This window comes from Erpetoichthys calabaricus, chromosome 4 (assembly GCF_900747795.2).
Source record: "Erpetoichthys calabaricus chromosome 4, fErpCal1.3, whole genome shotgun sequence".
Taxonomy (NCBI): domain Eukaryota; kingdom Metazoa; phylum Chordata; class Cladistia; order Polypteriformes; family Polypteridae; genus Erpetoichthys; species Erpetoichthys calabaricus.
In genome coordinates, this window is record NC_041397.2 from 190102918 (window position 1) to 190126933 (window position 24016).

At 39.1% G+C, this 24016-nt stretch overlaps 2 protein-coding genes across 4 annotated transcripts in view; one reads left to right on the forward strand and one right to left on the reverse strand.

Annotated features, from left to right (window-relative positions):
- The window catches only part of LOC114650440 (cullin-4A), a 115953-nt gene extending 114038 nt beyond the window's left edge, over positions 1–1915 (reverse strand). The window contains exon 1 of the mRNA XM_051926220.1: positions 1777–1915. Coding sequence (XP_051782180.1) covers positions 1777–1915 — 139 coding nt within the window. The remainder of the gene's footprint in view (positions 1–1776) is intronic.
- A 464-nt stretch (positions 1916–2379) lies between these two features.
- Positions 2380–24016, forward strand: part of pcid2 (PCI domain containing 2) — a 62459-nt gene continuing 40822 nt past the window's right edge. Inside the window, exons 1-4 of one of the 3 annotated variants that reach the window (XM_051926230.1) lie at positions 2380–2508; positions 4624–4719; positions 9447–9536; positions 16872–16945. In XM_051926230.1, coding sequence (XP_051782190.1) covers positions 4684–4719; positions 9447–9536; positions 16872–16945 — 200 coding nt within the window. In that variant the 5' untranslated portion in view covers positions 2380–2508; positions 4624–4683. Of the gene's footprint in view, positions 2509–2949; positions 3196–4619; positions 4720–9446; positions 9537–16871; positions 16946–24016 lie in introns of those variants that run through there. The other 2 variants (XM_028800079.2, XM_051926229.1) reach the window with 2 other exon arrangements.

The following is a 24016-nucleotide window of genomic DNA, read 5'->3' on the forward strand; positions in this document are numbered from 1 at the left end:
AGTATTCTAGGCTATGTTCAATATGCCAGAGTTTACAAAATATTATTAGAGAACAATGTGTGGGGGCTTAAAAAAAACGTAAAATGTAATTATTCCGCATAGCATGAAATTGGGACTTTTGGTATCTCCAACCCAACCTTAAGGTCTACCAGTACATGAGGCTTAACTTATAAAATCTATGCAATAAAACTTCAATTGCATAGAGCTGCTTAATGACAAAGGCAGTGGCATATGATATGTCAAATTTTGGAAAGCAATGGCTTTTAAAACAAATATAAATTTGTCACCTGCATATCCAGATGAAGTTTAGAGCTTTATGATTTTGCAACAATCACTTACCATTCCAAAGTGAAATGTAAAACTGTCAGAAATGAACAAATAATCACTGTAATTTGAAGTGTCTTTGACAGTGCTGTGCCACACTGAATTAGTTTTTAAACTTTAAAAAGAGCATGCATGTATGAAATGTTCTTATTAATCTGATTTTCATAATTAGTCTATACAGTTCAGTTCAATATTACTATTGGTGAGGTGGTCTTGGAAGAGGTTTTAAGAGCTGCTCCCTGTTTGGACTGGTGCAGAAGGGAAACAATTTTACAAAAGTTTGAGCAGTTTTACAGTAGCAAGCCAGAACACAAAACCAAGAGGGGGCTGACCCATGTTACGGTTTTCTGAACAAGAGAAAGCCTGTAGACCTGAGGGAGTGTTAAGGCACAAGCGATAAGAGATATGGTAAACTGATTTCAGCATGTGGAGCAAAATGTGGAAGATGAATGGGTGAAGATGGGGGGGGGCTCGCATGAGGTCTAGGGACAGTCTAAAAACTATTTCACTGTAAATCACAGGACAAAATTTGGCGAATGGATCATTGTCACAGGATGTTTCACTATGCTGAATGAGAAAAGATTAATTTGCATGTTACAAAACAAGTTACAAAAACTGTTGTTTATTTTAGACGTCCAAAATATATTATTAAAACCTATCTTGGTTCAAATATTTTATCATCTTTCATTGACATGTTATACAGTATAATGGTAACATGGGTAGATTGGTTAAATTTTGGTTTTAATCTTATATTTGACCAAGAAGCATGCAGTTTATAAAAATGACGGTTCTGTCCATGCAGTAATTGGCACACGAATGAAAACTGTAAATAAAAGGAAAGTGAGGCGCTAGTCTTCTTTCATAGGAGGATAACGGGCTAGGGTTTCCCTATCGCACAGTTAGAGCGATAAAATGATACACTGTCGCATGAAAATGAATGTGTGTGTATAACACAAGAAAAACAATAACTTTGTTTGGTTTCAATTGGAACTAATCCATGCTTCCATAATGTTCAGTATGCTCTATGTATCCAAGGTTTTAACTGCCATGTCCCCGAAACTGAAACAAATTAAAAAATGTCTCGATTTAGCTTAACATTTTGTTTTTGCCTTGTTTTATCGGCTGTAACTCCACCTGTTGAATTTTGAATCCCATGTTTTTATGTAAAGCATTGATGAAAGCTGCGCCAGGAAGCAAGTGGCTTAGAGATGACGTCAAAAGCGCCTGCGCACACTGGCACTCTAGAAAGTTTGCTGCGAGCTTGGCTATATGCGCTGAGACAACCTTTTCATAAGAGGTGGCGCTTCGTGTATGTACACAAAACGTGTCTAGGTGTAGACGCATTCTTGTCGTTTAGGAACTAATTTAGTGGAAAAGGCCGCCTGTTTAACGCTTATATACCATTCATTACTCTACTTCATGGAGAGCACGCTACAGCCATGGAACACCTACCTTTAAAATTTTTAATGACTAGTTTCTTCGATCCGCTGCGTTTTGCAGCTAGCGAAGAGGATTTAGTTAGACCGTTTGTGTGTTCTGCTAAAGCCGAAAAACTGGCTTTCTTGTTGTTTTGCTGAGTCTCGTCTGCCATTCCTGTGCTTCCTGAAACTGGAAACTTCACAAATTACAGGTGACTGCCGTCGCCCCCTCCTCTTCCTCGATCCTCTCGGCAAACGACGCTGTGGAACACAACAAGCTAATCAGATAAGTTTAGCCACACACTACCGTGATAAAATCCGGGCTTCTGGTTATTCCAAATGCAAATTCGATGAACCGCCAATCAAATTGATCACAAACAGTCTTGTCCCTCCTCCGTCAAAGCGCTTCACTGTTACCCTGATTTCGGAGAGAATCTTGTTGTCCTGAGCACCTCCCTGATGATCAAAGAGTTAGTTGTAACTCCCTTGAGTTAAGAAGTGCTATTGGCAATTCAGTGCTAGAAAACTCTCCACACTACTTGGCCGCAGTATCTGTGGAGCTGACATGTTTGTTATTTTGATTTTTGTCCAGTACATATATCAGTCACGGACGCCACAACTCGATGTGTACATCTGACACGCTTTTGTTAACGGTGATGTAATCAAACGCAGAAAGACAAATAAACACCCTGCACCGGGTCAAGGAAAGAAAAGCCGAACAAGATGGCCTCTTTCTCCACCTCCAAGCCGATGCATCTTGGGAGAGGTGTGTGTGTGTGTGTTTTTCCGAAGATTACTGTTACAGTTTTCAATTAGCAGGTGTTACGTAAAGGCGAAACTAAAGGGTCATTTTTTTTTTTTTTTTTTTGTTTTTGCATGCCGTTGGAGCATATAGTATGCACTTTCAAAGAAATCAATGCTCTATTAACCGAATAGCGTTACCACTAATTAGCATAACAGGTAGTGGGAGGTGTTAGGATTTAAACGCAAAAAAGCAGTACTTTAAAATAAAAATTGCATTTATTGTACAAAGAAAATGCTTTGCGTGTTACAGTGTGTGTATTTAAGTGCACACACAGATCAAAGCTTCCCCCAGACCTGTGTGCATCTGAAATCAAAGACCCTATAGGCATTGTTCTTGGGATGTTCCTTGGGCACCAACCTGCGTAACACTTGAGCACATTGGCTGGAAGCATGCAGCCAGCCAATCAGAATAAGATATGTTCTACTTCTTGTTATCCCTTTGATGAAATATTGCAACAGCGATCGAATGTTATTTTAGCAGCACGACCATAAACATAAGCGTTGAATTAGGGACTGTGTTAAGAAGAAAAATCAGCTTTGTTACGGTGCGGCTATAGAAGAGATGTTTATAAAAAAATAGCTAAGCGACATTTGTGTACTACTACTACTTCCGGCTCAATAGCTACTTCCAGGTCATATGCTTGTTCAGGTAAGAATGTGAGAAAAAGTACTCTTGCAAAATTTCTTTCTTTGTGTTACCTGGCCGAATATTTAAGCTGTCACGGGCGGTACTGTCATGTCTTTGCTGTTATCAGTTTTTAAATGCAAACTGAGAATGTTTGTAGTTCTATTAAACAATATTTCAATTTATGGCGTGTTAGTAATGATGGGATAATATATCTCCGTGAACGTGCATCTTGCGGGATATTTTGTTTTCTTCATTTTCTCTTCACTGCCAAGTGTTTAGCTGTACTTTACTCTTCCCATTTCATTTAACTGTGGTTCGACACCAAGACCCAATACTAGGACGACCAGTCTCAATTTCAGGCAATGCGTCCCGGTTTTATGCATCACATCCCGGAATGAAATATCCAGTTTGTCTCGTTTTTAGGCGGCCGAAATGCGAAGGGGGCCTCCCATCCCACTCGATTTCATGTGCAACTTTACAAGTCTTCAATTTTTTTGCGTCTAGCACATCAGTGATGGGTATTTCGATTCCCTTTACTGATTCAGTTCTTTCGAACTAACCATTTAGGTGAAGCGATTCTTCTGATTAATTTAGAGTCTGGCTTATATGGAACGTCCAGGAGGGTGGGAGTCCCTGTGAAAAATGTAAATATGTAAATTGATACAAATATATTTTAATACTATACATTTCAAAATATACTATTAATTTACATATAATTAATAATAACATAATTCCTAGGTCACTGTCCTGTTTCCGTGCACAATGCATGATAAGACATTTAGGACGCATAATTTAAATAAGACGTTTCGTTATAGTTACAGGTGAATACGAATTGTGCAACTCCTAATGACTCGTTCGCGAATCATATAAACGGGAAAATAGTGACTTTAACGAATCAAATGAGTCGGGCGATTCATGCTCATCTCCTTCACTCACCTACCAGCGAAACGAAAGACGCAGACGACATCAGCATAAGTCGTGCGGTTTAGTACTTCTGTCGAACTCCACTGAATCGATTTGTTCGTGCTCACGAATCAGATCATATGATTCAATGAAAAGAGCTGGTCATAACAACGAATCGTTCTCGAATCATGATCACAACGTTAGCTGTGTTCTAAGTTCTGTACCGTTTTGGAACCATGGCAATCTAGAAAACCCAAGACTTAAGCAATGTCAAAAATGTTTTATACAAACTATAGCAGTGTAAGTACTCACCTTTGTACACTTAAAAGAAAAACGAATAAATAATCGCGTACTCAAATTTTGTGCGTAACTACTTTCTCTTTTTGTAAAGGCAGTGTGTGATGTGAAGAGAAGCTCCGTCTCACATTTTTGAGAGGTGTTTGTTTACCATTTTAATGGCTTACATAACAATTAACCAGTATCTTCAAGTAAATAATCGTGTACTCAAATTTTGTGCGTAACTACTTTCTCTTTTTGTAAAGGCAGTGTGTGATGTGAAGAGAAGCTCCGTCTCACATTTTTGAGAGGTGTTTGTTTACCATTTTAATGGCTCACATAACAATTAACCAGTATCTTCAACAGGTCAGTGACCTCACTCTGATGTTTTTGAAGTCAAATTATGATTATTATTTTCTTTTAATTAAAACTTATTGTATTCCCTTGTTTGATTTTTATACTGTATTTGTTCCACATCAGTGTTTAACTGTAATTAAAATTGTGTTAAATTTGTGTATATTGTAAATAATGTCTTAAAAAAGTATAGTTTTGTTTATAAATATTACTGTTTTTAAAAATGACTATTACTTTGCCTAGCAAATGTATTAGTATTTACTAATATATGAAACATTATTTGCGTTTTTCAACAGTTTCCAAAGAGTGATATGTGAACTACACATCAATTTATATAAAGGAAAAAATCCAGAAAATAGGGTCAATGAAATACATTATTATTGGTACTCATGTGTTATAATCTCAGCACAGGCAAGAGCAAAACTTCATTGTTTTTTTACATTTGTGTTAACTCTGCCACAGGCAAGAGAAAAACTTCATCATTTTTACATTTGTTTATTTACAAAACAAAAACAAGAATACATGAAATTTGATTTTTAATTACTTTTGAAATGTGTGTCCTGCGGTGGGTTGGCGCCCTGCCCGGGATTGGTTCCCTGCCTTGCGCCCTGTGTTGGCTGGGATTGGCTCTGGCAGACCCCCATGACCCTGTGTTCGGATTCAGAGGGTTGTAAAATGGATGGATGAAACAGAAGCGCTATCTGGGTTGAGTGGTGTGGTTATAACACGAGTATGAGAAGCACTGTCTTGGTTGAGTGGTGGGGTTATAATACACGAGTATCTTATTGTATAAATTGTGAAGACCCACATTTCACTTTTCAGGAAGTCAGAGCATGTACAAAATACATACAGTGGGTACGGAAAGTACTCAGACCCCCTTCAATTTTTCACTCTTTGTCATATTGCAGCCATTTGCTAAAATCATTTAAATTAATTTTTTCCCTCATTAATGTACACACAGCACCCCATATTGACAGACAAAAAAAGAATTTTTGAAATTGTTGCAGATTTATTAAAAAAGAAAAACTGAAATATCACATGGTCCTAAGTATTCAGACCCTTTTTTAGTAGAAGCACCCTTTTGAGCTAATACAGCCATGAGTTTTCTTGGGAAAGATGCAACAAGTTTTTCACACCTGGATTTGGGGATCCTCTGCCATTCCTCCTTGCAGATCCTCTCCAGTTCTGTCAGGTTGGATGGTAAATGTTGGTGGACAGCCATTTGTAGGTCTCTCCAGAGATGCTCAATTGGGTTTAAGTCATGGCTCTGGCTGGCCATTCAAGAACAGTCACAGAGTTGTTGTGAAGCCACTCCTTCTTTATTTTAGCTGTGTGCTTAGGGTCATTGTCTTGTTGGAAGGTAAACCTTCAGCCCAGTCTGAGGTCCTTAGCACTCTGGAAAAGGTTTTTGTCCAGGATATCCCTGTACTTGGCCGCATTCATCTTTCCCTCGATTGCAACCAGTTTTCCTGTCCCTGCAGCTGAAAAACAACCCCACAGCATGATGCTGCCACCACCATGCTTCACTGTGGGGACTGTATTGGACAAGTGATGAGCAGTGCCTGGTTGTCTCCACACATACCGCTTAGAATTAAGGCCAAAAAGTTCTATCTTGGTCTCATCAGACCAGAGAATCTTATTTCTCACCATCTCAGAGTCCTTCAGGTGTCTTTTAGCAAACTCCATGCGGGAGTTGGCCTTAATTCTAAGCGGTATGTGTGTAGACAACCAGGCACTGCTCATCAGTGAATGATGGTCTGAATACTTTCCGTACCCACTGTAATCTAATTTATTTCAATCTTTTGTTTAATTTTCTGAGATTAGTTTTGCTATACAGTAATCCCCCCTCCATCGCGGGGGTTGCGTTCCAGAGCCACCCGCGAAATAAGAAAATCCGCGAAGTAGAAACCATATGTTTATATGGTTATTTTTAGATTGTCATGCTTGGGTCACAGATTTGCGCAGAAACACAGGAGGTTGTAGAGAGACAGGAACGTTATTCAAACACTGCAAACAAACATTTGTCTCTTTTTCAAAAGTTTAAACTGTGCTCCATGACAAGACAGAGATGACAGTTCTGTCTCACAATTAAAAGAATGCAAACATATCTTCCTCTTCAAAGGAGTGCGTGTCAGGAGCACAGAATGTCACATAGATAGAGAAAACAATCTCTAGCAAACAAATCAATAGGGCTGTTTGCTTTTAAGTATGCGAAGCACCGCGGCACAAAGCTGTTGAAGGCGGCAGCTCACACCCCCTCCGTCAGGAGCAGGGAGAGAGAGAGAGAGAGAGATAGAGAGAGACAGAGTTTGTTTTTAAGTCAAAAATCAATACGTGCCCTTCGAGCTTTTAAGTATGCGAAGCACTGTGCAGCATGTCATTTCAGGAAGCAGCTGCACAAAAGATACCAACGTGAAGATAATCTTTCAGCATTTTTAGACGAGCGTCGGTATCATCTAGGTGTGCGAACAGCCACCCTGCTCAATCCCCATACGTCAGGATCAGAGAAAGTCTGCGCAAGAGAGAGATAGAGAAAAGTAAGCAATCTAGCTTCTCAGCCATCTGCCAATAGCGTCCCTTGTATGAAATCAACTGGGCAAACCAACTGAGGAAGCATGTACCAGAAATTAAAAGACCCCTTGTCTTCAGAAATCCGCGAACCAGCAAAAAATCCGCGATATATATTTAAATATGCTTACATATAAAATCCGCGATGGAGTGAAGCCGCGAAAGGCGAAGCGCGATATAGCGAGGGATCACTGTACTAGTCAGGAATTGCCTCTTTTGAACAATGCACTCTGAATTAATGTGAGATAAATGAAGTGTTTTATAATTTGGTGTTTTAATATATCAGAAAATCTCGAGCCTGGTCCTGTAGTGACTTCTTTTGGTATAGACATTTTGTTAAAGATAACAAGTATACTGCTCAAACAATTCAAGGAACACTTAATCATCATAGTCTAACACCAAGTCAGTTAAGCTTCAGGGATATCCGTCGGTCCAGTTAGGAAGGATAAGAGATCTTGAAACACCTTCACCTGCTTAGGTGCAAATGAAAGTGACAACGGGTGCACTGGGGAGGCAGGAGCAAGATATCCCCCAAAAAGGGAATGGTTTTGCAGGTGGTGGCCACAGACAATTGCTCTCTCCTTATCCTTTCTAATTGATTCTTCTCCAGTTTTGCATTTTACTAGTGTCCTTGTCTGCTGGTAGCATGAGGCAGTACTTATATCCGATTCAGGTTGCACAATTAGTCCTGCTCCTCCATCGCATGAAAATCTCAAGAGAGTGGAGGAGATACCAGGAGACAGGCCATGCCATTACATGAGGAGAGCTGGCGGACTTGCAGGCCAGACAGTGGCATCAATGCCTTTGTCATCCAGGAACTGCCTGCATACTCTGGTCTTAGGATGCTAGGCATTGTTCTGCACCAGGAGAAACCCAGGGCCCACTGCACCAGTGTAAGGTGAAGTTGATTCACAATCACTTATGCTTCCTAACTGGACTGATTGATATCCCTGAAGCTTAATTGATGTGGTGTTAAAAGTAGGAGACATACTCAAACTTCCAAACTGAAGCACTGCTTTCCCCTTCATCATCAATTTTTATTGTATTTTTCACTATTTAAAAACGTTTATTAGAAAGATCAATCATCAAAACATCTCTTCTATTTCTTCTAGTTAACAAATTAAAAAAAGTAAGAACAATAGAACTACCCCAAAATGCAGCATAGTATGTGGAGAATGAATGTTATTTATGGTAAAAATGTGTGAAATCAATAAGCATCTTTTTGAATTTTCACAGAGAAAAAGAGTTTTTGAGATAATTCTAATTAAAGGTAAAATTCATTTAGTAGCAAAGATTAAGTTGGGAGCATGCTGTGATAGTGCGTTGCTGCACCCACCACATGGCGAAGCACTGGGACCCAAGTTCAGCGGGTGACACCTCAGCAACCACACTAGAACAAAGATTAATGTCAAATATGATTTGGTTGGTAAGGAAACCTAAGGTCATTGTGGCACTTAAGGACCAAAGCTGCCTGCCCTTACTCTATATTAATAATAGAAGAAAATGTTATGAACTGATCATGTACACTACCGATCAAAAGTTTTAGAACACCTTAGTTTTTCCAGTTGTTCTTCATATTTAATCAGATGAAATTCAATGAATGACCTAAAATGGGGAATAGGTACACAGCAAACTCCAGAGGTTTAAATTTAAAGTTTAGGTTAGCAAAAACTGAAGAAAAGGAAATTTCAGAATATTACAAATGGGCCTTCTTCAGGGAACAACTAATAGGTTACATACTGTATACCCTGCTGTTCTAACTTAAACTCTGTGAAGTGCCTTGAGTGTGGGAAAGGCGCTATATAAATAAAATTTATTATTATTATTAAAACCTTCTTATCTTAAAGCAGAATTGGAACAGATTGTGTTGCTTCAGCCTCTATACCCAAGAAAGTTGTTCCCTAAAGAAGGCCCATTTTTAATATTCTGAAATTTGGTGTGTGTCTTTTTTCAGTTTTTCTAACCTAAACTTTTAATTTAAACCTCTGGCAGTTTACATCTTATCTTTTCAACATTTTAGGTCATTCATTGTATTTCAGCTGATTAAATTTGAAGAAAAACTGGAAAAAATGTGGTTTTGTAACTGTTTTGACCAGTAGTTTATTATCTAAAATTCTGGATAGTAAATTAACAAAAATGTTTAAACTAAAATTATGCTTAAACTATTTTAGGTGGTTGAGGCTATTGATACAAGAGATGGTGCATTCTGCGCTGAGTTGTTATCATTCAAACATCCTCACGTGGCAAATCCCAGGCTACAGGTATGATGGTTTACTTTTGTCTACCATACACATTTACCAAGACCACAGTTTTCTGATATAAACGTAACATTAACCACAATTATTGCACAAAACTGCAATATACAATGTCATTTTGGATATTTCTTGAAAATATTTGTCAAATGTTTGTAGGCAACATTTAGTGTACCTGCTGTATAATCAGAAATTGAATTTTCTTGTTCAAGTTAATACTTAAATTTAATGATGTCTTAGTTTAACTTTTTGTGTAAGTGATGGTGTTTGTTTTGATTTGGAAACTTGATTCATGACTGTAGTTAGATGTTTGAGCTAGCCTATTGTAAAGCAATAATAAATGCTGTTCATCAATTAAATTGATATCTTTAGAAAGAAACAATGTTCGGACAGGGAAACAAAGTGTCTTGATTCTGATCCTTAGAAACCTATATGCAGAAAAAGGGTTACGTTGAAAGATAACCTCCAATATGTATTTTTAAATGCTATATTGTAAGGATGTAGCCCTTGTTATTTCAAGTTCTTAGAATTGTTTGATATGTACACATTTTGTGTACGCTTTTTAGAAACTGATGGATACATCAGGAAAAGAAATAGATGACTAACAATCAGCCAATTTACCAAAGTGAACCACACAATTAATTAGTTGACTGAGTAAGCCGCACATAATAAAAAATGGCAAAATAATTTGGTGCCAAGTTAACCAGTTGAAGAGATGATCATTATGACAAAGCTTGAGAGGCATTACAATATAATACAGTAATCCCTCCTCCATCGCGGGGGTTGCGTTCCAGAGCCACCCGCGAAATAAGAAAATCCGCGAAGTAGAAACCATATGTTTATATGGTTATTTTTACATTGTCATGCTTGGGTCACAGATTTGCGCAGAAACACAGGAGGTTGTAGAGAGACAGGAATGTTATTCAAACACTGCAAACAAACATTTGTCTCTTTTTCAAAAGTTTAAACTGTGCTCCATGACAAGACAGAGATGACAGTTCCATCTCACAATTAAAAGAATGCAAACATATCTTCCTCTTCAAAGGAGTGCGTGTCAGGAGCACAGAATGTCACATAGATAGAGAAAACAATCTCTAGCAAACAAATCAATAGGGCTGTTTGGCTTTTAAGTATGCGAAGCACCGTGGCACAAAGCTGTTGAAGGCGGCAGCTCACACCCCCTCCGTCAGGAGCAGGGAGAGAGATAGAGAGAGACAGAGACAGAGTTTGTTTTTCAGTCAAAAATCAATACGTGCCCTTCGAGCTTTTAAGTATGCGAAGCACCGTGCAGCATGTCGTTTCAGGAAGCAGCTGCACAAAAGATAGCAACGTGAAGATAATCTTTCAGCATTTTTAGACAAGCGTCCGTATCGTCTAGGTGTGCGAACAGCCCCCCTGCTCAATCCCCCTACGTCAGGATCAGAGAAAGTCAGCGCAAGAGAGACAGAGAAAAGTAAGTTGGGTAGCTTCTCAGCCATCTGCCAATAGCGTCCCTTGTATGAAATCAACTGGGCAAACCAACTGAGGAAGCATGTACCAGAAATTAAAAGACCCATTGTCCGCAGAAATCCGCGAACCAGCAAAAAATCCGCGATATATATTTAAATATGCTTACATATAAAATCCGCGATGGAGTGAAGCCGCGAAGCGCGATATAGCGAAGGATCACTGTAATAGTATTTGTTGTTAGTTACACTGGTGCAGATAAATCAGAAATGCTTCAGTAATACTGCAAATAGTATAATAACACTGTGCAGCAAGTTACTAAACAAAATCATGATAGTAAACAATTTATAAAGAAATAATGCAGCAGTATACAAACCATTGATATCACATGTAAAGATAAAATATGTGCTAGACAGCACATGCAAAAAGCTGCCAGTACCAGTAGCTGAGCTGCAGAATGGTCTTGAAGAGTACATCATTGGTGCAGACAAATTGGTGGTACAAGTGCTTTCAAACTGGAGTTTTGGTAAGAGATCAGGCATAAGTTAACAGTTTAAAAACTGTTTGATATTACTTATAAGGTATCAAATATTCCTTGTTGGATGCTAGCAGGCCAGCAGTTTGTTGGTAAGTTTTATGGGATTGGAGATGATTGAAATCAGTTTTCAGGAATCTCTTATTATAAAAAGCCTATACTGATGGCCTAGTGAACTGGCAGTGCTTTCCTTACCTCTGAAATTAGTCAGTAGGCTGTCTAGTAATCTTAATCACCTGCTCAGTAATCTTTAAATGGGATGGGGGTATTTGGTGTTGGGATACATTATTAGGTCATTCAGTCTTGTGGCATGTTAAATTGATGTATTAAATCACTGTGAATTTTCAAAGGGAGCCCACTGCAATTAAGTTATCAACTCGCCAACCCGTGGCGTAGCATATGCCGCATAATCACGCCGCTTTTTTTAATGATTTTTAAGCACAGGGAAAAAAATTAACATTTGAAAAATCCGTAATTTAATAAACCACCAAGAAAAGTAACATTGCAACAATGCACGCTACGAACCAACATACAATCATCGTTCAGTACGCACCGCCTGCTCATGTGCCCGCCCCCAACTCCTCACCTGAGTTGCTTTCGCCTGTGTGCAGTCCACATGCACCTGTGAGTCACGTTGACTGTTCATTTTCCAAACACCGCCTCAGTCACTTTTGTGTCTGCTACAGTCCACATGCACCTCTGAGCCACATTGTCTTTTCATTTGTCTTTGCAGTTCCGGCTGCTTTTCTATATATAATCCACCAAGTCACCCGACCATGGTAGTAGCGAGGGGGTGGGTGTGTACAAAGGGCAGGGGCGTAATCAGTGCAAGCGTATGATCCGCACTTACTGGGAATTCCTCGTTCGTGGGGAACAATTGCAAGCCCCGGTCTCCAGCACAAATAGGGTTCAATGGCTTACCCACGTCTCTCGGCGCCGGGTAGACACACGTTGATCCATTCAGTGTAGTGTGCGTGCAGTACTGGACATCCAAGGGCATCACAGACCTGTTAATGCTCAATTTCACGTGGCTGAAAGCCACTTGTCCCTCTAAGAAGTTGGACGCTGACCGCTCTTGGGTCATGTAGCTATTTAGCTGATGGGAGTCTCGTTCGTTTTCTGAATTAACCAGACAAATCGCCCCACCAGCTAAGAACGGCCATGCACCACCACCCACAGAATCGAGAAACAGCTATCAATCTGTCAATCCTCTCTGTGTCCGGCACGGGTGAGGTTTCCCGTGTTGAGTCAAATTAAGCGAAAGGCTCCACACCTGGTGGTGCCCTTCCGTCAATTCCTTTAAGTTTCAGCTTTGCAACCATACTCCCCCACCCAACACCCCCCCCCCCAATAACCCAAAGTCATGGGAATGACGCAGCCGGATCGCCTGTTGGCATCGTTTATGGTCGGAACTACGACAGTATGTGACCGTCTTTGAACCTCCGACTTTCGTTCTTGATTCATGAAAACATTCTTGGCAAATGCTTTCGCTCTCGCTCGAATTGTTGTCAGGCGTGTGCCATGGTCGGCTGCTTAGTGAGTTGTTGGTGGGCAGGGCTTTTTGAGTTGTCATCGTATCCCATGGTCTTAGTGTTGGTGGGTGGGTCTTTGTGAGTTGGCGGGCGTGGCTATGCGTGCGTATCCCATGGTTGTCTTGCTTCTTCTGTATGGCTATGCCGTGCATATCCCATGGTTGTCTTGCTTGTTCTGTCGGCTTAGTAAATTATATATATAGATGGTGTACGATACTGTTCTTAAACCAGGGTTCTTTGCATCAACTGGCTGCTAGAATGACTTACTTTGTGCTACTAGCGTGGCACAATATGTAATATGGAATGAATGTGAAAACTCAGAAACAATTTTGCAATTAGTCGCAAATTGTGATTCACTTAAGGGGATAGCTCCAGTGACCATGGAGTGGCCAGATTTGTAGCAGCTGCAGTCCTTAAACGTGACATGCAACAGGTTTTAGCCGGAAGTTGTTTTGACAAATAAATCTGACACTGTATTTAGATATTAATGTGACACCAACCAAACACACATGTCCAAAGTAAATGCATTCCCTCAGATCTCCTCCCTAGCTTGTTTTAGAATATTGTGTAAGTGGTCCCCAAGTTCAGGAATTCCCATACAGTAAGGCAATGGGGATGTTCTTTGCTACACCATGGAAGACAAAATGCTCAGATAAGAAAACGCACAATATGAAAATAGTGACGCTTTCTTTGTACGTTGTAGCACAGGCTTCATTAAATATGATTCAGTTAACTCCATTTTAAAATAATGTGTTTGTATGCCTTTTCTGTGTAGGGGTATACCTTTCTAGAATACTGTTTGGTCAACAGATAGTTTAAATGATGTGGTCTAATGAAATTTGTAAAGACAGAAAATGGCTTTGGGTTGAGCACATAATCCTTGGATGATTTAGTTTCCATAGTGAGTGTGAAAGATATGCATTACCTAAGTCTGGTATCTTGAGTTCTACTTTTTAAAAAGTGGTGGATTTACTTGTATACTGTATACCAGTGTTTAGTCCATAACCCAATATAATGTAAGAAAACTTATTAATCTGACCACCAAAGAGCTTACAGAGAAGCACTAACTTCTGCCAAGAACACCCATTATGGCAGAATAATAGAAAGTGGCCATGATAACCCAAGCGTTTTGTTCTCTGTAGTTAATAAACTACTCGAACCCGCATCTGGTCCAACTACCTCTTCTACTGAAGTCTGTGAGGAATTCCTCCACTTTTTCCGTAACAAAATTAAATATCTAAATAATTCAACTAACATAAATACATCATCTGTTTATATCTCTCCCTGTTTTCCCACTCCATCCAGCTCCTTCTCTAAGTTCTCACCAGTCACTTCTGCGTTTGTTAATAACCTGCTTTGTAAGATGAGGCCAACTACTTGTGTACTGGACCCCATCCCCACCACACTACTTAAATCCTGCCTTCATGCCATAATCCCGACTGTTACAACAATAATAAACTCATCCCTTGACACTGGCTCTGTGCCGCTCACTTTTAAAATTGCTTCTGTAACCCCAATGTTAAAAAAAGTCTGGCCTTGATGCTGACAATCTTAACAATTTCCGGCCTATTTCCCACTTACCTTTCCTGTCAAAAGTTCTTGAGCGTGTTGTAGCTTCCCAACTCACCAATTACCTAACCTCTAATAATTTGATGGAACCCTTTCAGTCTGGTTTCAGGGCGCGGCACAGCTGTGAAACTGCTCAGCTACGAGTAACCAATGATTTGCTTATGGCAGCAGACTCTGGACAAACTAGCATATTAATTCTGTTAGACCTCAGTGCAGCATTTGACACTGTTAGACATGACATCCTACTGTCCAGAATGGAGAACATGCTGGGTATCTCTGGCACTGCCCTCCAGTGGTTCAAGTCCTATCTAACTGATAGGCAAGAGTTTGTTAGTCTTGGCAACAGCAGATCCAACTCAGCGCCAGTCACACAAGGAGTCCCTCAGGGCTCTGTCCTCGGTCCTCTGCTTTTCTGTATTTATATGCTTCCCCTTGGCCATATTATCCGTAGTTATGGATTGGGTTATCATTTTTATGCAGATGATACCCAGCTCTACTTCAATGTTAAAAGCGGAACTTCATCAGAGCTTTCTCAGCTCACAACCTGCCTTAGTGAAATTAAAACCTGGATGGAGCAGAACTCTTTAAAATTAAATTGCAATAAAACTGAACTCCTGCAAATTGGGACTAAAATGCAACTTAAGAAAATGAGCTCCTTCCCAGTCCATCTTGGCAGTGATCTCATCAGACCTGCCTCCACTGTAAAAAATCTTGGTGTCATTTTTGATTCCTCCCTCACTTATTCCACCCACATAAATCACATTAAGAAACTTTCTTACTTTCACCTCCGTAACATATCCCGTGTTCGCTCCTTCTCTAATGCTGAGAAACTTGTCCATGCTTTTATCACATCCCGCATCGATTATTGTAATTCCCTACTGGCAGGTGCCCCTTCTAATCTTATATCACAGCTCCAGCTTATTCAAAACTCAGCTGCAAGAGTCCTTACTCGAACCAGCAGCAGCGAGCACATCACACCCATCCTGCTCCGTCTTCACTGGTTCCCTGTGTCCTACAGAATCGAATATAAAATCCTACTAATAACCTACAAAGCTTTAAATAACCTCGCACCAAACTACATCAGTGACCTTCTCCATCACTATGTGCCTGCCCGCCCACTAAGGTCCTCTGATTCTGGTAATCTTGTTGTGCCCCTCACTAATCTACACTCTATGGGTGACAGGGCCTTCAGCTGTATAGCGCCCAGACTCTGGAATGACCTACCAAAATTAATCGGGTCAGCTGACTCCATGAATTCTTTTAAAAAACAACTCAAAACTCATCTGTTCAGGAAGGCTTTTAGCTCTACTTGACTTTATTACCCTTCTCTCAGTTTACCTCTCTGTCAAGTTGCTAATGTAACCTGTATGTGTGTGCTAGACCATCAATTATGTTGTCTGTTTTTTTCTCAGAATTTACTGTCTTAATCTTCTTTATTTATTTATCTGGTTTGTACAATGCTATATACTGTATATTCTGCCGTTCTTTATTTATTCTGTAAGTGCCTTGAGCATGGGAAAGGCGCTATATAAATAAAATGTATTATTATTATTATTATCTGGTCTTTCAGATTGCTGTAATCCTTCTTGCTATGATATAAAAAATTCAGGTACTTAAGTACTCATTCATGTCAAAACCGAGCTATAACTGGGCATTTGTAAACAAAATGTCTGTTTACTAGTGAAAATATAAACTCTTACTTTGTAACTCTTTCCAGCATCATGCACACCAACAATTCTTGATTGTAGATCTCCTGAGATCTTTTTTTTTTTTTTGTGTGTGTGTGTGTGAGGCATGCTTCACATTAGCAGATACCTGTTGTGAATAGCAAACTCAAATAAACAAATTTAACAGGTCAAAGTATCTCTAAAGCACATCCCCGATCTTGTTTCATTGACTGAACTCCAGGTTTTGCATACTCCTGACTTCAGTTAGGTTTCGTTAAAGTCATTAGCCTAGGGATTCATACTTTTTCCAATCTACACCTGTGAATGTTTGAATGATATATTTAGTACGACTCAGAGAATGATTTTTAAGGTCTACCATTCTGTACAGTTAATTTACATGTTTAAATTGTACAGGTTCAACTATCTTGGCTAAGTTATGTTGTAAATAAAATGGAAGTAAGCTAATATCAATCCTGTTAAGGTTAGAGGAGCTGCACTTTGTGAATTGTACCTTAATCATTCCAGAACATTTTTTTTTTTCAATATTTAATTAATGCGTTTAACTCAGTTCATTAATTTTTTTCAATTCTTACAGCTTGCAAATCCAGAAGAGAAGTGTCAGCAGGTACTGGAACCTCCACATGATGAAATGGTTGCAGCTCATTTAAGGTAAGGGATGACTTATTGAATGAATAGCAATTAGTTACACATTTAAGAAAGATATATAGCTATTGGTATGCTCCAGTGTACTTGAAATTTCTCATTCTGTTCATGCTAATAGATGTAACAAAGTAATTCAAAATGTTCTAATGCATCATAAAGTAATTAAAATGTTCTGATACATCAGTTGCAGCTATTTGCCTAAGTTGTATGTCAGCAGGCATGTATTTGAGACCATTACACCGTCCTTTCTTCATAAAAAATTAATAAGAGTTATACTCCCATCCTAGCTACATCTTTACCATTGTGATGCCTCAAATGGGATATTATACCATTGTGATGCCTCAAATGGGATATTATGACATAGACATTGTGTGTCAGGTTGTTCAGAGAACTCCTTGAGCTAAAATGGTTTTCTGACCATCATGCAATAAGGATTTTTTTTTTTTTGGTGTAAGTGAATCTATGTAAAATCTAATTTTGTATCGGTGACACTAGGTACTGTTCTTTAGGTTTCCCAAGCGACACAGGCGCTCAGGTGTGAATAATGGGATCACCAAGCTCATTAGGGGTTGTCTATGTAACATACAAATCATTCCATAGCATTAGTGCACAGGTAAGTACTTTTAAATGACACTGATGTACCGTATATACTCTTGGATAAGTCGGGACTTATGATTTCTGGTATTTTATAATGTTGGTTGTATAAGTCGAATGCGGAAAACTCACGTTATTAGCCCAAGAGATTATGATATGCTAATGCCCTCCTGAGAGAGTAATCATGGGGCATACTGCCTTTTTTTCTATGTGGGTGCAGCAATGCACTGTATCAGCGCATGCTCCTAACCTCCCTCTCTCTCTCTGTTGTGTCTACGTGACCGCATGGTAATACCCAAACTATTCCGAAGCAATGTTTGCACTGATTTGTGTTTTTTGTATCTCACACCCTCATCATACACCTTTATCGTAAGAGCATCCCTTATCTACGATGGAGTGTTCAATCAGAAGAAAATATGAAGCTGGTTTTAAGTTAAACGTCATTCAAGTAGCGAAAGAAATTGGTAACTGCGCTGCTGCAACAAAATTCGATGCGTCTGAGAAACTGATGTGATGGGAGGCAAGAAAATGTAAAAAAAAAAAAATGTGTCGCATTTTTGAATGGACGTATAAGTCGGGGTCTGATTTTTATGATCGATTCTTTGGGTTTCAAGACCCGACTTATACTTGAGTATATATGGTATATGGCCAATCGTATTGGGCATCAGCCATTCCAATGAAGGCAACATTCAAAGTTGCCAACCCCACCAGTGGAAGAATTTGCAGCTTTCTTTTTTGTTACTAAATGAGCAATATATGTTTACATATAAATATATATTGTAGTAATTCTGAAGAATGCTCTTGTGTATAATTTTCACATGCTGCCAAAATGTTTTACGTTAAATCCCATCAGCTTCACACTTACAGAATAAGTTTGGTATTTTTCAGGTCAAAGTTGTTTCTTCATTATCATTATATATTAAATTGGCCTCATAAAAATTGCATTCTAAACTAAGCCATAATTTATAAATTGGAAAATAAATAAATAACTAGCTCGCTCCTGCATTTTATAATGGAGTATATTGGTACTGGAGTCCCATTGTGAAAGGAGCATGGATTCACCTTGCATAGTCTGCACCAAACGCAGTTATTGACGTAAAATTTTGATGCTCAGATGTGAATTGCTGTCTATTCTGTAGACAACTAGACAAAAAAAAGTCACACTTATGATCACTTATATTCTTTCACTATACTGAAGTTCATTTTGTTATTTCATAAAGATATTGCCTGCTGCTTGTGGCATAGTAGATACGGCTTTGTACTTTAAACCCTGAGGTTGTCAGTTCAAATACCGCCATTGACACTGTGTGACCATGAGCAAGTAACTTCACCTGTCTGTGCTCCAATTGGAAAATCAAAATGAAACATCATCACTTTTATCTCAAATGTCGTAAGTCAACTTGGATAAGGGTGTCATTCAAATAAGTAAATAATAATTATGCATGCGTGTGCTTTAGTGAGAGAGAGTATTGAGTATATAATCAGGTTCACGATCTGAGCATCCACCCATCATCTTAGCTCACTTTTCAATGGCAGGACAAAAACACATACTGTACACATACATTCTAGGCCCAATTTTGCCATCCCAGTTCACCTATTTAATAAGGTTGAAATTTAGTAAAATAAGTACAGATTTTTTATTACTCTTCTCTATTTTTACATTCCTTGTCCATTGTACATCTCCTGTCATCACTGATTATTGTTTGTCTATGTGATGTCAATTTGTACAGATGTTTTCCCTTGTTCTGCATCATTCCCTTATGTAAAATTACCCACCACTTTGTTTTGTTATATTGTCACGTTTATTGTCTGAATATTGCTCTGTGGCCGATGGGAAACAATTTCCTGCCACTGATTAGTGTACCAAAGTATTTGTATAAATTTAATGACAATAAAGCCCACTTGACTTGGTAGCACAGAACTGTCATTCCTGCCTGACAGTGACAGGGTCTTCATGGAGTTTACATGTTCTCCCATTGTATTTATGAATTGATTGGTATTGGTGAGTGCCAGTGAGTTTAATCACTCAAAAGCGTTGTCATCAGTTCTTTTATTACCTTATCCTCAGCAAAAGCAATTTATCATGCATTAAAAATATCATTTGTTTGTGGTGCTTCAACCTACTCTGCTCTATCGTACATTTGTGGTATAGCAAGTCCATGACTCTGAAAGAATGGCTGTCTTATTAAATAATCTGTTGGCTGTGTCACTCTCCGTGGGCACACTCGCACAGCTGTGGGGAGTTGGTGAAGTAATGGGTACAAGGCGCACCTGCACGTGAGGGTGCAATCTTTCTCAATTGCTTCATCGGCTTCCTGCGGTGCATGATTGAGATGCTGCACCCACGGAGCTGTATAAGTACGGGCCAGCACAGGAAAATAGGGAGACAAACCAGGGAGAACAGGGAAGAAACAGCGCAAAAGAGCTGTGAGAACAGCAGAGGGTGGAGGGGCAGGTCGAATCGGCCAGTATGAAGAAAGGCAACACGGTTGTTTACCCCGCGTAGGAGGAAGGGTTTGGTGCTGTGGGGGTGGATCGTGTCCGCTGACTGTTCTTTGAAGAGCGAGTATGATCGAGGTGGCATCCTCCCTAGGGATCTGAAGGACGACCACGTGTGCATGAAGGAAGACAGAAGGACAACTGACCCTGAGCGGTATGGTGGATGCCGACAGAAGCAGCCAAGACGGGGTTCGGAATGGAGAAGACTGCTGCTGCTGAAGTCTCTGCCAGCTGCGTGAGTGATGTGTGAGCTAAGGAGATGAAGAGGATATAGTGCTGGACTCATCCAAGTCGGGAGAAAAACAAAGACCCGCCTGCTGTGATACTGATTTTAATCTTCTTTTGAACCTTTTTGTTTTTCTGTTTTAATGGATTATTTATTGAACTTTTTTAGAAGCACTGCACTTTAATGGACACTAACTGATTTTTAAAAACACTTAGACACTTTGCATCATCCTGTTGCCTGGAGTGTTTTGTCCCCATCTGCCCTGCTTATCCGGTTATTGTTATCGACGGTGTTGGGTTCAAGAGGCTCCCCAAATGAGAAGAGGGAGCATGGAGCCGGACCTAAACTGTCACAACATTCTGCCTTTTTTTTTTTCTCTCTCTCCATGAATTCACATGACACACCACGAAAGTGTGATGTGCAGGTGGCTTGGCTCACTCAACAATCTAAGGGATAAATGAAATATACAATGCTGTGTAATCAGTTCAGTTCTGATTTATTGTTATTTGTATAAATTATAATGAAACTCTTACATGAGTTGCTCACTATTGTGCTTCAAGTAAAGGTGAATGTCACCCTATAGTCTCTGTAAAGTAACATCACGTAATATAATTGGCTAAAAGTAGGTAACATTTAGGAAAAAATAATCATGATTTGAGTGCACATCTATTTGTTATTAAATCAATGGCAGAACGTAGCCGTTGACGAAACAGAATTGCAGAAGCAAAAATTGGATAGTAGGCAAAATAACCTTTGGGGAGGGTGTTTGGGGTTGCCATAACAAGCAGAGAAGCAAGCAAAAAACAAAACTTTACCACGAGAAAATAGTATCTAGAATTTGTAATAAAAGGTATTATTTTTCCATTTACTTTTCTTGTCAGGATTGTGCCTCAGAAATGTGGAATGCATGTTTCCTTAAATCAATACCTTTTGTTTCTTCTAAGTGAATTTATTCAGTAAGTTTTAAGGCTTTTCTTCACATTTGGGATCCCGGTACCCAGTAGCTCTATTGTAGTTATTTTTTACATTTATAAAATGTGATTCACTTTAGAATGCATTTTCATTTGAAAAATTAATAAACGGTATATCATGATTATTTAGAAATAAATTTGACTTGAAAAATTCCAAACTCATCCTTTAAAGTCACAGGTATTCAACATTCAATCTGTAGATATTGCACTCTCCTCTGTCTCTTTTTATACCATGATAAATGTCCACAGTTGTTTCTCCAGGCTGCTTAAATATCACGAGTGTACGATTTTAGTGTAACGAATCGCAACTAGAAGCTGTAATTGTTCAATCATTCTTTGTGGCTAATAGTTAATTATATTCTAAAAACAAACAGTTTAAAAGAGAAAATGCTGCACGGAAAACAAAAGAAAAAAAGCTGCAGACCTAAAGTGACAAGAGGGCATGATTCAGAGTGTTGGTGATTTGGTTAATTCCTTGTTTACTAGACGTTTTGCACGTTTTACACCACTCTTCAATTGTAAAAGCTTGTTTTATTTAAATGTTTTGCTTAGGATTTGAGGGGTTGAGATTTTCTTGTTTTAGTAACTGTAACCAACTGCACTGTGAATTTGTGCATTAAAAAGGGTCTTCTGTATTTAATGTGCAAAAATTAGCTATATGCCGGATTCTTTCATCTCAAATCTAATGCTCACCCAAAAGCCACCCAAATAGATAGATAGATAGATAGATACTTTATTAATCCCAAGGGGAAATTCACATACTCCAGCAGCACCTTACTGATACAAAAAAACAATATTAAATTAAAGATTGATAATAATGCAGGTAAAAACAGACAATAACTTTGTATAATGTTAATGTTTACACCCCCGGGTGGAATTGAAGAGTCGCATAATTTAGGGGGGGGGGGAAACAATCTTCTCAGTCTGTCAGTGGAGCAGGACAGTGACAACAGTCTGTACACTACATGAAAGAGTTTGCATTTATATTAACTAAAAAGTCCCAGAGAAAGATGGTAGTGATACTTAATACAAGCTGTTGTGTGGACCATTTCTTTACCTTGACAATTTTTCAATAGAAAAGTCTGCTCCAGTATTTTAATGTTGTGAAATTAATTTATTATGACAATCAGAGCTACAAAGAAAGGCACAGGTTTTTTTAACTGCTTTGTATATGAATGCTAGTACATGTGTAATGCTGTAAATGCCATTGCCAGGTAGTTGTAGTGCTATTGTTAGTAACCTAGAACTTACTATGTTTTATAGCAAATATATTTAAAAATATTTGCAACTTGTTTCAGCAATTGGCCTTGGCACTCTCATTAATGAATTAGCAGTATCTAGCACATTGTGGGAAATGATGGTGTATTTGATCATCTTCTCATTAAGCCTGAGTGGAGACTTACAACACAGCAAACAGTAGACCTGGGTAAAAATATCAATTTTCCAATTTAAACAATTCAATATCGATTCTTAAAGTCTCGCAATCAACCTTGTGAATCTCTGTCCTGCTTGATTACTATATGTAGATTTTTGCTTATCTTTATTTTTGGTGTCTGATCCAACAGATGTCACTACAGTAATCCCTCCTCCATCGCGGGGGTTGCATTCCAGAGCCACCCGTGAAATAGGAAAATCCGCGAAGTAGAAACCATATGTTTATATGGTTATTTTTAGAATGTCATGCTTGGGTCACAGATTTGCGCAGAGACACAGGAGGTTGTAGAGAGACAGGAACGTTATTCAAACACTGCAAACAAACATTTGTCTCTTTTTCAAAAGTTTAAACTGTGCTCCATGACAAGACAGAGATGACAGTTCTGTCTCACAATTAAAAGAATGCAAACATATCTTCCTTTTCAAAGGAGTGCAAAGCAAGCAGTCAAAAAAAAAATCAATAGGGCTTTTTGGCTTTTAAGTATGCGAAGCACCGCCGGTACAAAACTGTTGAAGGCGGCAGCTCACACCCCCTCTGTCAGGAGCAGGAAGAGACAGAGAGAGAGATAAAAAATCAATACGTGCCCTTTGAGCTTTTAAGTATGCGAAGCTCCGTGCAGCATGTCCTTCAGGAAGCAGCTGCACACAGCCCCCCTGCTCACACCCCCCTACGTCAGCGCAAGAGAGAGAGAGAGAGAGAGTAAGTTGGGTAGCTTCTCAGCCATCTGCCAATAGCGTCCCTTGTATGAAATCAACTGGGCAAACCAACTGAGGAAGCATGTACCAGAAATTAAAAGACCCATTGTCCGCAGAAACCCGCGAAGCAGCGAAAAATCCGCGATATATATTTAAATATGCTTACATATAAAATCCGCGATGGAGTGAAGCCGCGAAAGGCGAAGCGCGATATAGCGAGGGATCACTGTATTGGATTTCTAAAGAATAAGCACTCTGCTACCTGACATAGAATGAGAAGTGTGTTGTTGACAGGTAGGGCTGCATAAAATAGTGTGTTCTTCTAAACATCAAGAAGTGATGGACACGTAACTCAGATGTGTGGACTTCCTACGAATTCAAAAGGCGCATTGGTAGAAACTAGAAAGAGAAACTAGACAAAAGCAAAGCCGTATTTGAGTTGTGCAGCTCATAAGTTGTATTGTAACACAACAAATTTGAGAAATCTTTTTATCCCGACATCACCAATAAACGTAATCTCAGTCAATATCTAACAAAGTAGAGCATAAACAGCCTGCACTGGAGACAACGGGTTTGCTCCAAGCTTCCATTTAATTTGCTTCGTGTCCAAAAAATAACAGACTACGCCATTGTTAAAAATAAGAGCTGTATTAAAAC